Source organism: Trematomus bernacchii, unplaced genomic scaffold, assembly GCF_902827165.1.
Source record: "Trematomus bernacchii unplaced genomic scaffold, fTreBer1.1, whole genome shotgun sequence".
Taxonomy (NCBI): Eukaryota; Metazoa; Chordata; class Actinopteri; order Perciformes; family Nototheniidae; genus Trematomus; species Trematomus bernacchii.
Window position 1 is genome coordinate 12332954 of NW_022987593.1, and position 17571 is coordinate 12350524.

Consider the following 17571-nt stretch of genomic DNA (forward strand, 5'->3'; position numbering starts at 1 on the left):
TAATTTTTTTATCATAAATCTATGGATTAGATTTATGATAGACTTTTGAAACTACAAGAACATAAGGAGGACTTTTACAAAAAAGTTATAGACATTTTTGTCCAGAAGGATAGGCAAATGTACTTCATCTTCAAGTCAAGGTAAGACCGCAATTTGATTGAAAATGGGATCTTACTAAGAGAGAACAATTCAATATTTAAATGATAAAATTACATTTTTTGGGTATCCTTTTGTTGAACTGTCTGTTTAAAATTAATCGAAGCATCAGACAAAAAAAGCTTTTGAAAATAATATTATATTTTGGTTTAGGTCAAAATATAATATTTGTAAACCTGAAGAGTCAGTGCCAGTGCCTCACCAGCCATGAACCTCACTGCACGTCACTGCAGAAGCTTATATATAGACATCTACGTTTTTTGTGCCCCACCACTTTTGTACATATAAAAACGCCACTGGCTATATAATATATATATATATATATATTATATATATATATATATATAATATATATATTATATATATATATATATATAATATATATATAATGCTAATAATATTAATTGATTTGATACAGCATCTGAACATCTTGAGGTGATATGTAATTTATTTCACAGAACTTTTTTTGGCACTTACGGTGTCAGAGACCGAGTTGCTGAGTAGCCACAAGGTGGCCATTGTGTTAGCTGTCACACCCTTGTTAGGCAATGTCTGCAGCAGTGTTTCCTCACTTGTTGTCCCCTTTGTGGTTGGTGGAGGAAGTTGCATTGTGGAGGGACTGTTGGGCATCCAGCCACCATAGTCATACTGCAACAAATTAATATTTGTGTGCCATTACATTTAGAACAAAACATGTGCAGACATTAACCTGTTTAGCCCTGAGCCTGTTTTTCAGGTCTCAGGCTCGAAAATGACATTCCCAGAACAAATGACCATATCTTCTCTTCTAAAATGGTTAAATTAATAATCCTTTTTCTCAAAGTAATGATAAACCTGTGAGTTGGATATAGAAAATTCAGAACAATATAGATGTTTTTTATTTTAAAGAAAATTCAGATTGAACATAGTAAAAAACTGTAAATTATAGTGTCCGTCCAAAAATTATTTTTTACTTATAGTGAAAACTACCCTTGGATGATGGTAAGGTAAACTCCACCTCTGAGGTGATTTGGGTGGAAATGGGGGTTTTACCGTTTCTCTGGAACCCATTGGTCGATTTTGGTGATTGACATCTCTTTCTGACCGTTAGAGCCAATAGAATCGAAGGGGAATCTCCCCTCTCACACACATGGTACAAAGAAAAGGTGGGGGCTTCGCGCATGCAGTTTTGCATCAGAGCGAACCTATACTCTAGCTCTGACATCTGGAAACGGAAAAGCAGGTTTATTGCTCATGGATTATCAGAAATCATTTCAAAGGGACACAGACACATTGGATTAACCTATGGATTAACTTCAGCAGCGTTTTTATCGTTTTAATGCCATTGAAGACCACTTTTGACCAGACTACGACACAGGTAAACCATGTTAGCGTTTTTAGCTACCTAGCGCCACATGTTTTGATGTCTGTTTTTGTTTATAAAGTCGCGAGTTCGTATCATTGAGTGATAATGTATGTACCCATCGATTCTGTGTCACCTCACGATGTGAAACGATGTGTTGGATGTGCAGAAAAGATAAATAATAAGGTTTTGTGATTGAATTTCGGTGCAGTAATCTGTTAGCATTTTTCGCTCATTGCTAATTCAGAGGCTCAGCGTTAGCATTGTGGGTTTTAAAAAAAAAAGGATCAGTTAGATGAGTTTCTTCCCGTTACATGGATATAAAACATTCATAGTTTATTAAATGAACATGCCCTCAGACACTGTTTCCTGCAAGATGTTGCGGGAGTGCCCCGGTACCGGGGTCTCTCGGGCTTAACAGGTTAATGGTCTAGAGAGGATGAGGAGAGGAGAGGACCAAGTTTTCTGTAGTAACTCCTTGAAGTTCAATGTTTTTCTTAAGATTCACTATTAAGAAAGAAAAAAAGAAGAAGACAGAGCCACATGCAGGATAGGAGAGGTGGCAGAGTGAAGAAGCCAGGGAGCAGTTACCCAGGAGGTGAACTGGCTCCAGCTAGCAGTCCGCACTCCTCATTTTCTTTTGGTCTGATCGGGACGTGAACCTGTGACCCTTCGGTTCCCAGGCCAAGTCCCTAGAGACTGAGCCAATGCTGCTCTTATTATATGGTATATAATAGTATATTATATAGTATATTACATAGTATATTATATATCCCTCAGCCCCGTGTCCTGGATTTTTAGTGTCAGCTCTTTCTGCTACTACATCCACAAACTCACAGTACCTGCCCGTTTTGCAATAAAACCTTTTTCAAGTAAAACACCTCCATTCTGTTCTCATTGTTTTGCACTGTGGGTTCAATCCAGTTTGCTCTTGTGAGTTTAACAACAATTTCACAGTTTGTTGATTTTGGCTTAAAGCCTCAATGTGTTAGGATTATGTTTTAAACAGGACCCAGGCGCAGGCAATGACTGGAGATGTTTAAAAGGTTTATTGTTCTGAGACTCAGGCGGGTTTGGAGACTATGGAGGTCCGGAGTGGAGGTAGGCAGTTCAGGCTGGACTGAGAACAGGGCAGGCAGGTATGGTGAAGGAAGAAGCAGGCAGGTTGGCTGGAAGCTCTGGTGGCCGATGGCTGAGGGATCGTACACTGGTGTAGAAAACAATCTGGCGGTGAGTTGCTGGGAGACTGGAGTAGATATGCTGTGTCTTGATTGGATTGATGAGGGACAGCTGAGCCGGTCGGCCAGGTGAGTGCAATCAGGCTGCTGCCTGCAAGGGAAACCACACCCCCTCCACACACACACAGGGGAACAAACAGGGACACACAGGGACACAGTTTGGGCCGTGACAGTACCCCCCCTCAACGGGAGCCTCCAGGCGAACCACCAGGCTTGTCTGGGTGGTCTCTGTGAAAGTCCCGAATGAGAGAGGGACCTAGAATGAGCTTGCGGGACACCCAGCTCCTCTCCTCAGGACCATAACCCTCCCAATCGACCAGATACTGGTACCCACGGCGGCGAATGTCCAACAGCCGCCGGACCGTGTAGGCCGGGTGGTCATCAATAACAAGGGTGGGTGGAGGGGAGATGGCTGGAGGGCACAAAGGGCTGGAAAACACTGGTTTCAACTGGGACACATGAAAGGTAGGGTGAATTCTCATGGAGGGAGGCAGCTTGAGTCTAACAGCAGATGGATTGATTATGCGCTCGATCACATAGGGACCAATGAAGCGTGGTTTCAACTTCTTAGACTCAGCTTGTAAAGAAATATTTTTAGATGAAAGCCAAACTTTCTGACCTGGTTGGAACTGGGGAGCTGCGGTCCGGTAGCGGTTTGCAATATGCCGATTGCGTTCAGCGGAGCGGAGAAGGGCAGAGCGGGCATCCTTCCAGATCCTCCGACAACGACGGAGATGGGCTTGGACAGAGGGAACTGCGATCTCGTCCTCTTGGGCTGGGAACAAAGGGGGTTGATATCCAAGAGAACATTCAAATGGGGACATACCGGTGGCAGCACTAGACAGTGAGTTATGAGCGTATTCAATCCAGGGCAGATGTAAACTCCAGGAGGTGGGATTCCGGGAGGTGACACAGCGAAGTGCAGCTCCAAGGTCCTGATTGGCTCTTTCGGCCTGCCCGTTAGTCTGCGGATGATAGCCTGAGGAGAGACTGACAGATGCTCCAAGTGCTCGACAGAATGCTTTCCATACCTGAGATATGAACTGTGGCCCTCGGTCGGAAACAATGTCTGTTGGAATGCCATGAAGCCGGACCACATGATTGACTAGGAGGTCAGCAGTTCCAGAGGCTGTGGGGAGTTTAGGAAGAGGCACAAAATGAACCGCTTTGGAAAAGCGATCGACAATAGTGAGAATGGTTGAGTTACCCTGTGAAACCGGGAGGCCGGTAACAAAGTCTAGGCCGATGTGACTCCAGGGACGACTAGGGACTGGGAGAGGCTGGAGTAGACCGATAGGAGCCTGGTGTGAAGACTTGCTACGGGCGCAGACAGTGCAGGCCAGCACAAAGGCTCGAGAGTCCGCTTCCATGGAAGGCCACCAGAAGTGTCGTCTCAGGAGGGACAGGGTCCGATTCACACCCGGGTGGCAGGCAAAGCGGGAAGCATGGGTCCATAGGAGAACCTGTGAGCAGACAGAGTCAGGTACAAACAAACGGTTATCTGGACCATTTCCTGGATCTGGCTGGTCTCTCTGTGCATTCCTCACTGAGTTCTCAATCTCCCATGTCACAGCGCCCACCACTCTGGTAGCAGGGATTATGATGTCAGGAACTATGGGGTCCTGATCCACTGCAAACTGCCGGGACAATGCGTCAGGTTTAAGGTTTTTAGAACCAGGTCGGTAGGTAAGGGTGAAGTTGAACCTGCCAAAAAACAATGCCCAGCGTGCCTGACGGGAGTTTAGTCGTTTGGCAGTTTGTATGTAGACCAGGTTCCTGTGGTCTGTCCACACAATGAATGGATGTTCACAGCCTTCCAGCCAGTGCCTCCATTCTTCCAGCGCAAGCTTTACAGCAAGCAGCTCCCTGTTGCCAACATCATAGTTGCGCTCAGAGGTTGTCAGTCGTCGGGAAAAAAAAGCACAAGGGTGAAGCTTTTGATCGGAGACTGAGCGTTGTGATAGAACAGCCCCCACACCGGTGTTGGATGCATCAACCTCAACAATAAACTGAAGAGATGGGTCAGGATTCATAAGAATAGGAGCCGAGGTGAAACGTCTCTTCAGCTCAGAGAAGGCAGCCTCAGCCTGAGTAGTCCATGAGAAGGGGATTGCTGGGGAGGTGAGTTGGTTGAGAGGACCGGCAACACGACTGTAGTCTCTGATGAACCGGCGATAGAAATTTGCAAAGCCCAAAAAACGTTGGAGCTGCTTCCTGGTGGAAGGTTTGGGCCATTGTGCCACTGCTTGTACCTTCTCTGGGTCTGTTCTCACCTGACCTTGCTCAATGATGTAGCCCAGGAAGTCCACTGAATCCACGTGAAATTTGCATTTCTCTACTTTGACAAACAGCTTGTTCTCGAGGAGCCTTTGTAGAACCTGCTGCACATGTTGGGTGTGTTCCTCCATGGTCTGTGAGAATATCAGAATATCATCCAGATACACAAATACTGAACGGTTCAGGAAGTCACGGAGGACATCGTTCACAAGAGCCTGGAAGACAGCTGGGGCATTAGTGAGTCCAAAGGGCATCACTAGATACTCGAAATGGCCTAGTGGGGTGTTGAATGCGGTCTTCCACTCGTCTCCTTGACGTATGCGGACCAGGTGGTAAGCATTCCTGAGGTCGAGTTTCGAGAAAATGGTGGCCTTCTGTAGGGGTTCGAAGGCTGAATTGATGAGGGGCAGTGGATACTTGTTCTTGATGGTGATGTTGTTAAGGCCCCGGTAGTCAATGCAGGGGCGCAGGGAGCGGTCTTTCTTGGATACAAAGAAGAAGCCTGCTCCGACGGGGGAAGAAGAGGGTCTTATGATGCCAGCAGCGAGTGAGTCTTTGATGTATGTCTCCATGGCCTCACGCTCAGTTCGGGACAAGTTAAACAGGCGACTGGATGGGAGAGATGCCCCAGGAAGAAGATCTATTGTGCAGTCGTAAGGGCGATGAGGGGGCAGAAAAAGGGCTCGCTGCTTGCTGAAAACCTCTCCCAGGCTATGATAAACCGGAGGGACAGCGGACAAGTTGAGTGGCTCCTGCTGAACTGGGGGAATACCGACCTCTGCTGGGGGAATTGCAGACCGCAGGCATGAAGAGTGACAAAAGGTACTCCAACTCCTTACTTGATTCTCCGACCAGTCTATGTGGGGGTTATGCAGTCTTAACCATGGCTGGCCCAGAACTAGGGGTGTGTGAGGGGAGGACATGACGTGGAACTGAATCATTTCATGGTGATTACCGGACAGGACGAGATGTAGGGGTTCGGTGACATGGGTAACGTGTGCCAGGAGCTTCCCATTCAGACCTCGAGCATTGAGAGGAGCTGTCAGAGGTTGAGTTGAGATGCCGGCTGAGGCAACCAGTTGGGCATCCAAAAAGCTCTCATCAGCCCCAGAGTCCAGTAGGACAGGCAGAGAGAGAGACTGTTGGTTTAACAACAGTGTGGCTTCAAGTGGCTTGCGGGTCTGGGGGGTTGAGGAAGAAACAGCCTTGCTCACCAGTATCCCCACCTTTACTGGCGAGCACCCCTCTTTTGGGCGCTGGGGGCATGTGTCCACGAAATGACCGGAGTGAGCACAGTAGACACAAAGTCCTTCTCTTATTCTCCGGAGACGTTCTTGGGGAGTGAGTCGGGCTCTGCCTAGCTGCATCGGTTCCTCTGAAGACAGGAGAGGAGAAAAGACTTCAGATGGGGCACTGGGACTTGGGAAAGTTTCCGACCCGAATCTTGCGAGAGGAGACGAGACAGGGCGAGAGTGGAGTGACCCAGGAGATCGGCTGGCTCTTTCCCTACGGCGCTCCCTAAGGCGATTATCCAGTCTTATGGCTAGAGAGACCAACTCATCCAAGTTAGCTGATTCGTCCCTCACTGCTAACTCATCCTTAACCGAATCAGTTAGCCCTGTTTGAAAAACCCCTTGAAGCGCTGTGTCATTCCAACCCGCCTCTGCAGCTAAGGTCCTAAATTCCACTGAGTATTCGGCTACACTACGGGAGCCCTGTCGCAGTGAGAGGAGGCGTTTAGTAGCGTCCCTACCGCTGACGGGGTGGTGGAATACTTTCTTCATTTCCTCTACAAACTCTGGATAAGAATTACAAAGGTTGGACTGACTCTCCCATACAGCTGATGCCCAGGCTAGGGCGCTACCTGTAAGTAAACCTATCATATAACAAATCTTAGCTCTGTCGTTAGCATAAGTAGACGGCTGCTGCTCAAACACAAGAGAACACTGCATTATGAAAGACTTACATGTCCCTAAGGCACCTGCGTACCGCTCTGGAGTGGGAATATTAGGCTCACGTGAAGGGAGAGCGGGCTGGGCTGGAACCGGTGCTAACTCTTGTGGGGGAGCTGGATCTTCAGGAGCAGGCGGAGCAAGATGAGTTGAAACCAGGTTGAGGTGATGTCCCATCTGTGCTACGTTGGCAGCTAGTGATGCAAGGTTATCCATAACCTCTCTGAGCATCTGGTCATGCCGGCCCACGAGGACGCCTTGGTTGGAGAGAGCCTCACGAATTGGGTCCGAGCCTGCTGGGTCCATGGTGGCCAGATTGTTCTGTTAGGATTATGTTTTAAACAGGACCCAGGCGCAGGCAATGACTGGAGATGTTTAAAAGGTTTATTGTTCTGAGACTCAGGCGGGTTTGGAGACTATGGAGGTCCGGAGTGGAGGTAGGCAGTTCAGGCTGGACTGAGAACAGGGCAGGCAGGTATGGTGAAGGAAGAAGCAGGCAGGTTGGCTGGAAGCTCTGGTGGCCGATGGCTGAGGGATCGTACACTGGTGTAGAAAACAATCTGGCGGTGAGTTGCTGGGAGACTGGAGTAGATATGCTGTGTCTTGATTGGATTGATGAGGGACAGCTGAGCCGGTCGGCCAGGTGAGTGCAATCAGGCTGCTGCCTGCAAGGGAAACCACACCCCCTCCACACACACACAGGGGAACAAACAGGGACACACAGGGACACAGTTTGGGCCGTGACACAATGTGCCTATGTAAAGCCTTGCTGACTTGCTAACATAGCTTTCAAATATTATTTATTTTAAAGACTTGCTTACAATCCTCTGAGTCTAATGTAATTTGTTTTAACAGAATTCATCCATCGTTCTCCAGGACAGAAAAATACTAATAAAACCTTATTTACGCATTCCACACACATACATAATAATTGTGGTATATTAGGAGGCTTCACCTGTCCAGTGTTCACGGCTGAGTGCTGTCCTGAGCAGGTGAAGATCACCATGGTGACAAACTTCACCAACTCTTCCACGGTGGTGAAGCTCTGTGGGATCCCTGAGAACCAGAGGGAATTACATGCTTTACTAAGACGGCTTTTTTTAAATAATCATATTACAATGGTACATAAATGTGCACAGTTATTATCTAAAACATTTAGCTTTTCTTTAGCCCACCTGTTGATGATTGGGAAAGAAATCCATATTTAAAGATTTCGGAAATCCAATCCTGCAGTTGTTCGTCCTTCCAAACCTGGGCATCACTCCCGTAGTTGAAGCTGAGCATTCCCTGCACAAACCTGAAATGTAAAACACATTTCTAGCTGGTGTATTATACACACTGCACTAGTATGACACTCTGTAGAGACATCTTTCAATGGCCCATTCCTTTAGAAGAGTCAGGTCTGTGCTTTTGAACATTTTGGTGAAATATTTGAAAAAGAGGATCCTAACTTTGAGGAACATGCCAATTTAGCTTTTTTGCTGAGTTAGCCCAGCTTAACCTGGCTTCCATGATGCATACCACCAATGGGTGTCACTTTGTTATGAAAATAGTAGGACTAGTGCTCTTTAATGGGGCAATAACTGCATTAAAACAGATCTATAGCCTTTGTGCGTGCCAGCAGATTTATCTTTTCTTCATTGACATAATTGGTTTTATGTGATTCAGTTGTTTGTTTGGTTCCAACAAACCTAACCCTAAGCATCATTTGACTGTTTCTCGCATGGCAACCACATTTGCCTACAATATACATTATTTGCATTCCTAGCACATGATTATTATTACAGAATAGAAACTGCCTACACTATTATACCTTTGGATGATATCCCAGAGCTTGAGTCCATCATCCCTGTAGTAGAAGTTGGGCACAGCCTCCAGGCCACGCTCAGTGATGTCCTCTGGTATGCAGAGGGAGCTGTAGGTCAATGAGGACAGTGATCGCTTCAGGATGGTCTTCAAAACCTTTCCACCAGAAGATACAAACTAGGGAACAGTCAATATTTCGGGATATAGTTAGAGACAAATACTGTACATGATATTACAAAAATTGGTCTTTCCGTAGCTGTGAGAAAGCTCCTTTCTCAGATATGAGTGTTTTTCGAGCTAGGAAGTTGATATGCAGAGTGTAACGAGTGTGAGGTTCGAGCAGCTGGAAAGAGAGAACTCTGTTAGTGACACTATTACATTCTAACAAAGTTGAAACAATACAGCTACAGTGAATCAAGTATTCTTCTTCCAGGTACCTTATGCAGTAGATGTGTCCTTGACACATTGCGCATCAGTGACACTGTGAAGACTTCAGCCAGCAGATGTGTGCGCAGCAGGTGAAAATTCAGTTGATGCAGGTTGAAATCTGCACTTCTCACAAAAACCTTGGCCATCAACCAGTCGTACTCAGAATCAGTAGGCAGGAAGATGGGGTTGACTCCTGCTGGAGTCTGCTTCAGCTGCAGGAGAAGGAAGGGTGATGTGGTTCGTTCAATCCATTGATACATTTTCTGTAATTTTTGTTTCTTTGGCTATATATAACTTTTCTCTACTTTTCAGTCAATCTGTTAAACGCTGAAATATGGAAGTTAGAGCAGAGGGACTGCCTTCTCAGACTGTGACTTCATTCACTGCTTAGGTAATCAATACTCCTATAGAGAGGCGAAGTCCCTCCCCTTCCAGTGGGACTCATGGGACCTTATTTCGGAAAAAGTCAATGGAGAGAGAAAGATTATCTTTCGATCCCGTTTGAATTGTGCCACAAATTACACATATGATGTTTGTCAATCTTAAATAATAATTTCCATGTCAAAAAAGTCATAGTTTGTCGTAAAACTGTTGAAATATAAGACTATGAAAAATACGCAACTAGAAAGACTACAAATCCCAGAATCCCGGTCCCGCATGCTGGCTCTTACAGAACCGACTAACTCCCCTTGTGTGTATGTACAGCTCTCAACATGCCCAGACTTGTAGTGATTTTCACCTCTTTTAATACTTTTCGCCTCATTCTGAAAGAAAGAGGTGAAATGTGCCAACGTGACGGCCGTCTTGGTGTGTGGTGCGAGACGGGAGATGTAGTTCATTGAGCGGTTTCACACAAAAAAAGTGTTACTTCACAGTTTTACGACACATTTTTATTTTTTTAACTTGTAAAATTATCTTTTAAATTGACAAACATCATGTGTGTAATTCGTGGCACAATTCAAACGGGATCGAAAGATAATCTTTCTCTCTCCATTGACTTCAATACATAATTTTTCCGAAATAAGATCCCATGGAGCTCAACCGGAAGGGGAGGGCCTTCGCCTCTCAATCTTTAGCAAGTAGTTTCATGGCAACTTTTTGCTATGTTGCTCAGGAGGAAGAGCGCCGTCCACCAATTGTCGGGTCAATGGTTTCAATAGTGTCCTAGGAAAAGAAGCTGATCCCTGAATTGTTCCCGATAGAATGGCCAATTGGGGTGTATATTAGTCTCCCCTAATTCCCAGAGACTGGAAAAGTGCTATATATATACAGAGTTGTAATAATATTACTTTTGTCGGTAACGGAGTAGTTACTTTTATAATTCAGTAATCACACTACAGTTACTAACATTGCCCCGACACGCGTTACTTCGTTACTTTTATAAAATCAGTCTTAATCACACTGACAGACAAGAGGGGTTTCCGCCGCAGGTTTATATGTACGTAATCTGCGCGATTTGCACGTCCACATCTCCACTTGCAGTGCTGCATAAACATGGCAGAGTCAGCGATAACTTTCGAGGGGTGGAGGTATGCCCATTATTTTGAGTTCGTCCGAAGAATAGACAGGAATGTGACGGTGAGGTGCAAACTGTGTCCAGGCCAGAAGCTGTTATACACTGCTGGAAACACCACGTCAAACCTCAACAAACACCTGCAAAGAACACATGCTAAGGTGAAGCTAATAGCTAAGGACCGGACCCCCGAACCCAGAGTGAGGATGTTGTGAGTCGCCGCCGCCGACTCCGAAGCGGCACAAATTAGAATTTGGAGGACCGGTAACCAAAGCAGAGATGGACAGGCTTGTAGCATCCTTCATAGTAGAGGTAATGTTGCCCATTTGCACAGTGGAATCACCATCGCATCGTTCAGAGATATACTGCGCAAAATACAGATAGCAGGAGACAGAGGACAGCCATAGTCAGAGCTATCTGGATCAGTCTTATGCGACAATGGAAACTGAACTAAAGAGAACATTTGAAACTTTAGCAGTCTGCGTGATCTGCCTGTAGGGAGGGGCGGGCCGGCCCTGCGAGTAAAGTAACGAGTAAAGTAACGAGTAAAGTAACGAGTAAAGTAACGAGTTACTTTATGTAGAGAGTAACGAAGTAGTGTAATATATTACTTTTTTTTAAAGTAATATGTAATATGTAATATATTACTTTTTTTTAGTAACGACCCCATCTCTGTATATATAGATGTACTGCATTTATATAGAACCTTTAAGGGGACATTTTTCATTTTCGTTGAAGCCCATGTCAGACCAAAGGATTACATTTAGAGCAGCAGCCCCACGTTCCTTTGTCTTTTATACATCAATGCTTTTGTGTCTTGTAAAAAAAAAGTTGATCCAACTCAACTATTCCTGCCTGGCTCTGGCTCAGGCAGGAATAAATAAACGTATAGGCCGACTTCTTCTGCAATTTGAATGATAGTTGAATCAATGATAGTTAATCAATGCATACATATTTTATGTTACCTACTTGAGTGCAAATCTCACCTGAATAGCAAGTGGCATCAGCTTGTCATCAGGTGTTTTGTGGAGCAGGACGAGGGGAGCCGCAATATACTGCTGCTTCCTTCTGATGATGTTTGCTTTCAGTCCATCCAGAAGCTTGTAGTCACACAGGAATATGTTGCCTTTCTGTTTTAGAGAGGATGAGAAACTAATGTATTAGATTAATTAGAATCACATCAACACAGTATAGATATTACACATATTAAATGAACATGTTATTGTGACAGACAATTCTTAATTCACCATGTCATTAGGCAAAACAAGTTTCTACTACTGAGAGTATCAAGACAATCACCTTCATTTCCTCTGCTAAGCTACACGGACCACTGGGGAAGACCATCTCATCAGTGACAGGAAAGTTGTTGGGCAGAGCTGAACAACGTCGGATCAACATGGGGTTGACACCATTTAGGTACTGGTAGCCAAAGAAAGCATCCTCTTTCCAATGTTTCTGGACACAGTCTAGACAAAAAAGTGGCAGTTTCACTTTATTGAGTTTCATACTAGAAATGTTAACTCTTCTTCTGTTAACACCTTTACTGTACCCTGCGTGGGAAACTTTAAAATAGGAAACCATGTGTCACACAGAATGCAGACACACACATATTATTGGACACTGTTTGTATTTGTCTGGGTCTTGATTGTGTGATCACAGTTTCTAGTTCTTCCTACCCAAATGGAAAAAGCATAATATCAGTGTCTCATTTGCTTCTGTAAAATATATGATCAGTGTTCAATGTAAGAAAGGCCATTATACCAGAGGCCATTTTGAAAGAGAGAGCTTGAGGTTGACTCCTGCCCACCTTTACATTTACTTTAGTAAAATAGCTACATGTTATGCATGATTGTGCCTTGTCCTCCATGCTACTCTCTTTTGTGGGGTCGCTAAAACTTGAGGCTAAAACTTGCTTTTTGCTGTGACACGTTCCATACATAGTCCGTGATGTGGTTAGAGTTCATGGTGTTTTATAAAAACACAAAACAAACAATATCCAAGTCTGGACCATACGCTCAACAGAAAGTGTCGGCGCAATTTACCCTCTACTCTTTGTCACACACAAAACCAGGATCCCACAGGTGTGGTTGATTACCAATTAACTACACACCAATGTGATACATTTCGCAAGTGTTAACCAATAAGAATTAAACGTCATGTAAAAGGAAATGAAGATAATAATATAAATAATAAGCAATGGCAAAACAAGCATTTTGGCTCCTACAATAATAAAATGTTATATATTAGTTAGTACTATTATTAATATTATTATTGTTATCATGCATACAGGGTCAAGTATACCATTGAACTGCTATAATAGTACACCTGATAAGTGGTTCTTGGTGTGTAATATTCCCTTGATATCATCAATATCAGTCCAGTTCTCTTCGGAACAAGCAATTCCCTTCAGGAGCAGCTCAGTCAGCCTAGAACAAAGAAAAGCATACAATATTATTATTTATTTATTATCTGCAGGCAGGCAGGCAGGTAGGCAGGTAGGCAGGTAGGTAGGTAGGTAGGTAGGTAGGTAGGTAGGTAGGTAGGTAGGTAGGTAGGTAGGTAGGTAGGTAGGTAGGTAAAACAGGGAGACTGTAAATCCACACAGTATTGGTGAAAGGAAACACAACTGAATCATCTAGGTAGGTAGGTAGGTAGGTAGGTAGGTAGGTAGGTAGGTAGGTAGGTAGGTAGGTAGGTAGGTAGGTAGGTAGGTAGGTAGGTAGGTAGGTAGGTAGGTAAAACAGGGAGACTGTAAATCCACACAGTATTGGTGAAAGGAAACACAACTGAATCATCTAGTTCCCTGCTCCACAAAGCAAAAAAGGCAACATCATTACAAGAATGTCTGTAATGTTTTACTCTGACAATAAGCAATGCTTATTTGACATGAATCTAGAGTACACATATGTGTTTTGAAGACGTCACCCAGTGATGAGATTCAAGTAAAACTCAAAGGACTTGGTCCAGGAAAAGTTGACCTCCAAGGGCAGAGAATGAAGCGTTCCTGCCTTCATGCAATGGGGTATTCCTTCTCCACATGAATGCCAGCTGTGAAAAATTGAAAATAGCAAAGTGGTGAGGCCATTATCATCTTGTAAAACTATTACTTTAATGCTTAACCAGGGGGAAACTGCACCTACAAGTAGGCCATTTTATTTGTAATCATAAACCCTGGTGCAACTATAGGCTACTATATAAGTATAGAGTACTTTTCCCACAATAGTTCATCAGAACTACGATATATTTGCGTTCACACCAAAAAGCCCCAGGAACTAAAGTAGTTCAAATTAGTTCATCTGACCCGCTTTTCAGTCCCTGGTCCCCCAATGTTCTGTAATTTGCTTCACTAACTCATGGCACTAATCGTGTGTTTCAGGCGAGGTGTTTCTCTCTGGACTAGAAACTAGTTTTCCCCTCCGGGATAAAACGATAATATAACGTTAGCAATTAGCATGCTAGCTGGACATAATGCTACCTACATTGTAGTTGCTATAATTTCAAGTCATTTGCAACATTCATTCTACATGTTAATGGTAAAAGCTTAAACAGTTGATTACCTGCATGCCACAAAGACTGATGTTCTAATATGTTTGCACATTTAAGTAGAAATGTAATTGAAATTCTATTTATTTTTCCTTTTTTTTATTGATTGTTATAATTGTACTCAGCCATGTTATGTTAGATGTCAATCCACTTACACTGTAACTACTCTGGCCTTGAAAGAAGGTTACACATCTAACTGATGTCCACTAATCCCTATAAAACAAAGTTCAAGCATACATTAAGCACAAAACAATAAATAAGGGCACTTTGATATTTATTTTGGTTCAAACCCCACTGCAGTCAGCATGTCGTTGTGTCCCTGGGCAAGACACTTCACCCCAAATTGCCTACACCTGGGACAGTTAATTTTGTATTATTGTGATTATATATATATATGCCACTGTTATTAATACTGACACTTCACTTTGCACTAAGGTGTGTCTGTCGCTGACCCTACCTATTGTTATTATATATATATATATATATATATATATATATATATATATATATATATATATATATATATATATGTATGTTTTGATACTACTGACACTTTATTTGATATTGAAAATGTTGACTTCTATTTACATGCATACGACACACCTGGGACAGCGTGATGCTGTTATTGTCTGATATTGTCTTGAGTGTGCAATAAAAGAGAACCTACATGGCGATTAAACGGAGCCTGTATCTTACATTTTTCATTACATTGTAACTAAGCTTGCTTATTTCTCCTCTGACACTTTATCTTTACAGTGACCTGTGTAGCATGATACATCACATGTAAGTGATTATTCTGATACCATCATGTTTCATCGGTTATAAACTGGCAAAGCTTTATTTATTGTGGCTTTCAAAAAGATAATTTCATTGTATTTCAAAATGGCGTCCAACACAAGCACTATTTATTTATAGAAAGAGAAATGGTTAAGTTTGTTATTACCAGTGTTGTGAGTTCAATATTTTTAATTAATTATAGTAAGGGAACATCTTAGGAGTTAGTGTAGTGAGTTTCAGAGAAGTGTAATAATTATTTGACCTAAAACTAAATGTTTTTATAAACATGACATGGGGATTTGCTAACTTTTGATTTCCCCCATTTTACACGACACATATGGGCCAAAACTAACACGTAGGGTTCATGGCAGACGGATGCAGTTGCTCTCAGGAGGATATATAATAAAGGTGTGTTAGCTGCTGAGCCTATTTAGTGTGCATACGACACACCTGGCACAGTTTATTCATTTCACACGTAGCGTAGCGCGTGCATGTCGTCGTCCAATCCTTTTGTCAATCCTTCTTAACCGCCTTCGCTTCCGAATCAGCATTGCTATTGCATTTGACTGGTCGACGATCTGTATTTGTGTTTGGTTAAATAACTCAGACGAAGCTCATGTCTGAGGTCGGAAGGTAAACAGACGCCTCATTTACAGCAAGTGGGCGCGGGAGGTTTTTCTTCTTCTTTTTCTCTCAGTTTTTTGGCGGATTGCAACTTTAAGGTGCATACCGCCACCTACTGTACTCGCCGTGAAGTTGTTTGCGGCCTGCCAGTAAACCCAAAGCAGAAGAAGAAGAAGTGACGTCAGCGGTTCATTTGCCTAATCCACCCCCAGGAACTCATTTTGGTGTGAACGCGATCTAGCTCTCATGAACTAAAGTTCTCATGAACTATTGTGGGAAAAGTACTTGGTGTGAACGCGCCTATTCTCACATTGTGATTCATATGTCATTACATATAAGGAATATATTTCCCCAAAAGTGGAGGAGATTCTGATACATGTTATCTTAGGATTTAATACAATTAAAATGTGAATACGCTCTGAGCTCTTACTGATAGTGTTTCTCTCGCCAAGCCGGGTCTACCTGATGGCTTGTTGCCATAAAAGACATTTTTATAGGCGGCGTAACCGGAGCTTAAAAAAAGAATCAAAAAAGGTTTTAACATGCAGAATTTTTTCTGGACTCCTTATACAGTAGACCAGCTTGAAGAATTTGTTATAACTTCATATCTTCTGGAAAGTGCACATTGTACTGGAGGTCAAACAAACCTTTCACAAACCTTTTTCCTCATCGAAGTAGTGTACATCACTGGTAGTGATGGAGCGGAAAATGGGAAACGTGTAGGTGCCTCCCTCAGGGGATTTGACTACCACCTTGACAGGGAACCAATCATCTTGTATTTCTGTTGGCTTTTTGTCTAGCTCTATCTGATGCAGCTCTCCAATGGAGACAGGGCAGGAAACAGTGAAAGAAGACACCTGGTATAATGACAGAAATTGTTTGGAAACATTGATACAAGAGATAAAGTGTATTTGATAACCAATAAGCTTTGACATCCAAATGATTATCACCAAATGACTGAATGTATAAGGGTTGAGAAAATAATAAAATGTACGCAATACAGAAGATATGTTCACTGTCTTTGCTTCTTCTTCCCAGAGAGCAACTAGATGTCAAGGCTGCAGAGTGTTCCCTGTATGAACACTTACCTGTGCTATCTTGTATTTCAATCTTATTCATGTTGCTTAATAAACACCTTATTATTTGAGTTTCTGTAAATTAGTACTAGTGTGTGTGTTATCTCTTGTTCAGTTTGAGGAAGCATGTTAAAGCCTTCGTTTGAATATAGAAAGGCGTATTTAAGACTTACAGCTCCTGGGATGAAGGAGGAATCTACTTCAAGCCAGGTGCATTTGCTCTCCCCATCTTTCCCCACCAGCTTAATGTAGACCTTGTGTGAAGTGCCGGAATCATCACGGCAGGCAGTGGATACTGTCACTTTATAGTCCACCATTTTCGCTCTGGAAAGCAGAAGAATCCTGGTTGTGAGAGAACTATAATAACCATTCAGTACTAATACGAGTAACTGTGATTACATCAACCTCAAATCATAAAGCATCTCTCTTACCTTTTAATGAGAGCGGGAGGTTTCTCTAAAGAAAGGCTCTTTCGATAAAAGTCATCCCCACTGATTCTGCTATTTATACAAACAGTTTTGTGGGAGTGTCAGCAAGAAGTAGTAGAATAAAGTTATGGTGACGTAAAGTCAGACATGTAGGGCATTGACCCGAAGGTTGTTCAAATGAGTTCCTGATAATCATTGAGAAATATGTTTGCATATTAAAACAGGTAAAACAATATGAACTATGAAACCATTAGTTAGTCCTGAAGGCCTTTTCCATTCTTCTATCTATCTTCAACCCCTTATCCTGGGTCAGGTTGCGGAGGAAGCGGTTCCAGCAGAGGGCCCCAAACTTCCCATCCCCTGGCCACATTAATCTGTCTGCCCCTCTATACCTGCCTGTCTGAACAGGC

General features: G+C 43.3%; 1 protein-coding gene across 1 annotated transcript; it reads right to left on the bottom strand.

The window, feature by feature from the left end:
* Window positions 1-603: 603 nt before the first annotated feature.
* On the bottom strand, window positions 604-17050 carry LOC117481962 (arachidonate 15-lipoxygenase B-like). The gene is made up of 12 exons (XM_034129906.1): window positions 16907-17050; window positions 16309-16514; window positions 13639-13761; window positions 13039-13139; window positions 12013-12179; window positions 11700-11843; window positions 9209-9412; window positions 9030-9114; window positions 8779-8950; window positions 8141-8262; window positions 7921-8021; window positions 604-804 (listed from the first exon to the last, which is right to left on the bottom strand). The coding sequence occupies exons 1-12, from the start codon at window positions 17048-17050 to the stop codon at window positions 604-606; spliced, it is 1770 nt and encodes a 589-aa protein (XP_033985797.1).
* Window positions 17051-17571: the final 521 nt, after the last annotated feature.

Coding starts and splice junctions, on each gene's coding strand:
- LOC117481962 (XM_034129906.1), bottom strand. CDS start 17,050: ATGGTGGACTATAAAGTGACAGTATCCACTGCCTGCCGTGATGATTCC. Junction 12,180..13,038: donor CACCAAGAACCACTTATCAG/GTGTACTATTAT, acceptor TTTTTTGTCTAG/ACTGTGTCCAGAAACATTGG. Junction 11,844..12,012: donor GCTTAGCAGAGGAAATGAAG/GTGATTGTCTTG, acceptor TCTCTAAAACAG/AAAGGCAACATATTCCTGTG.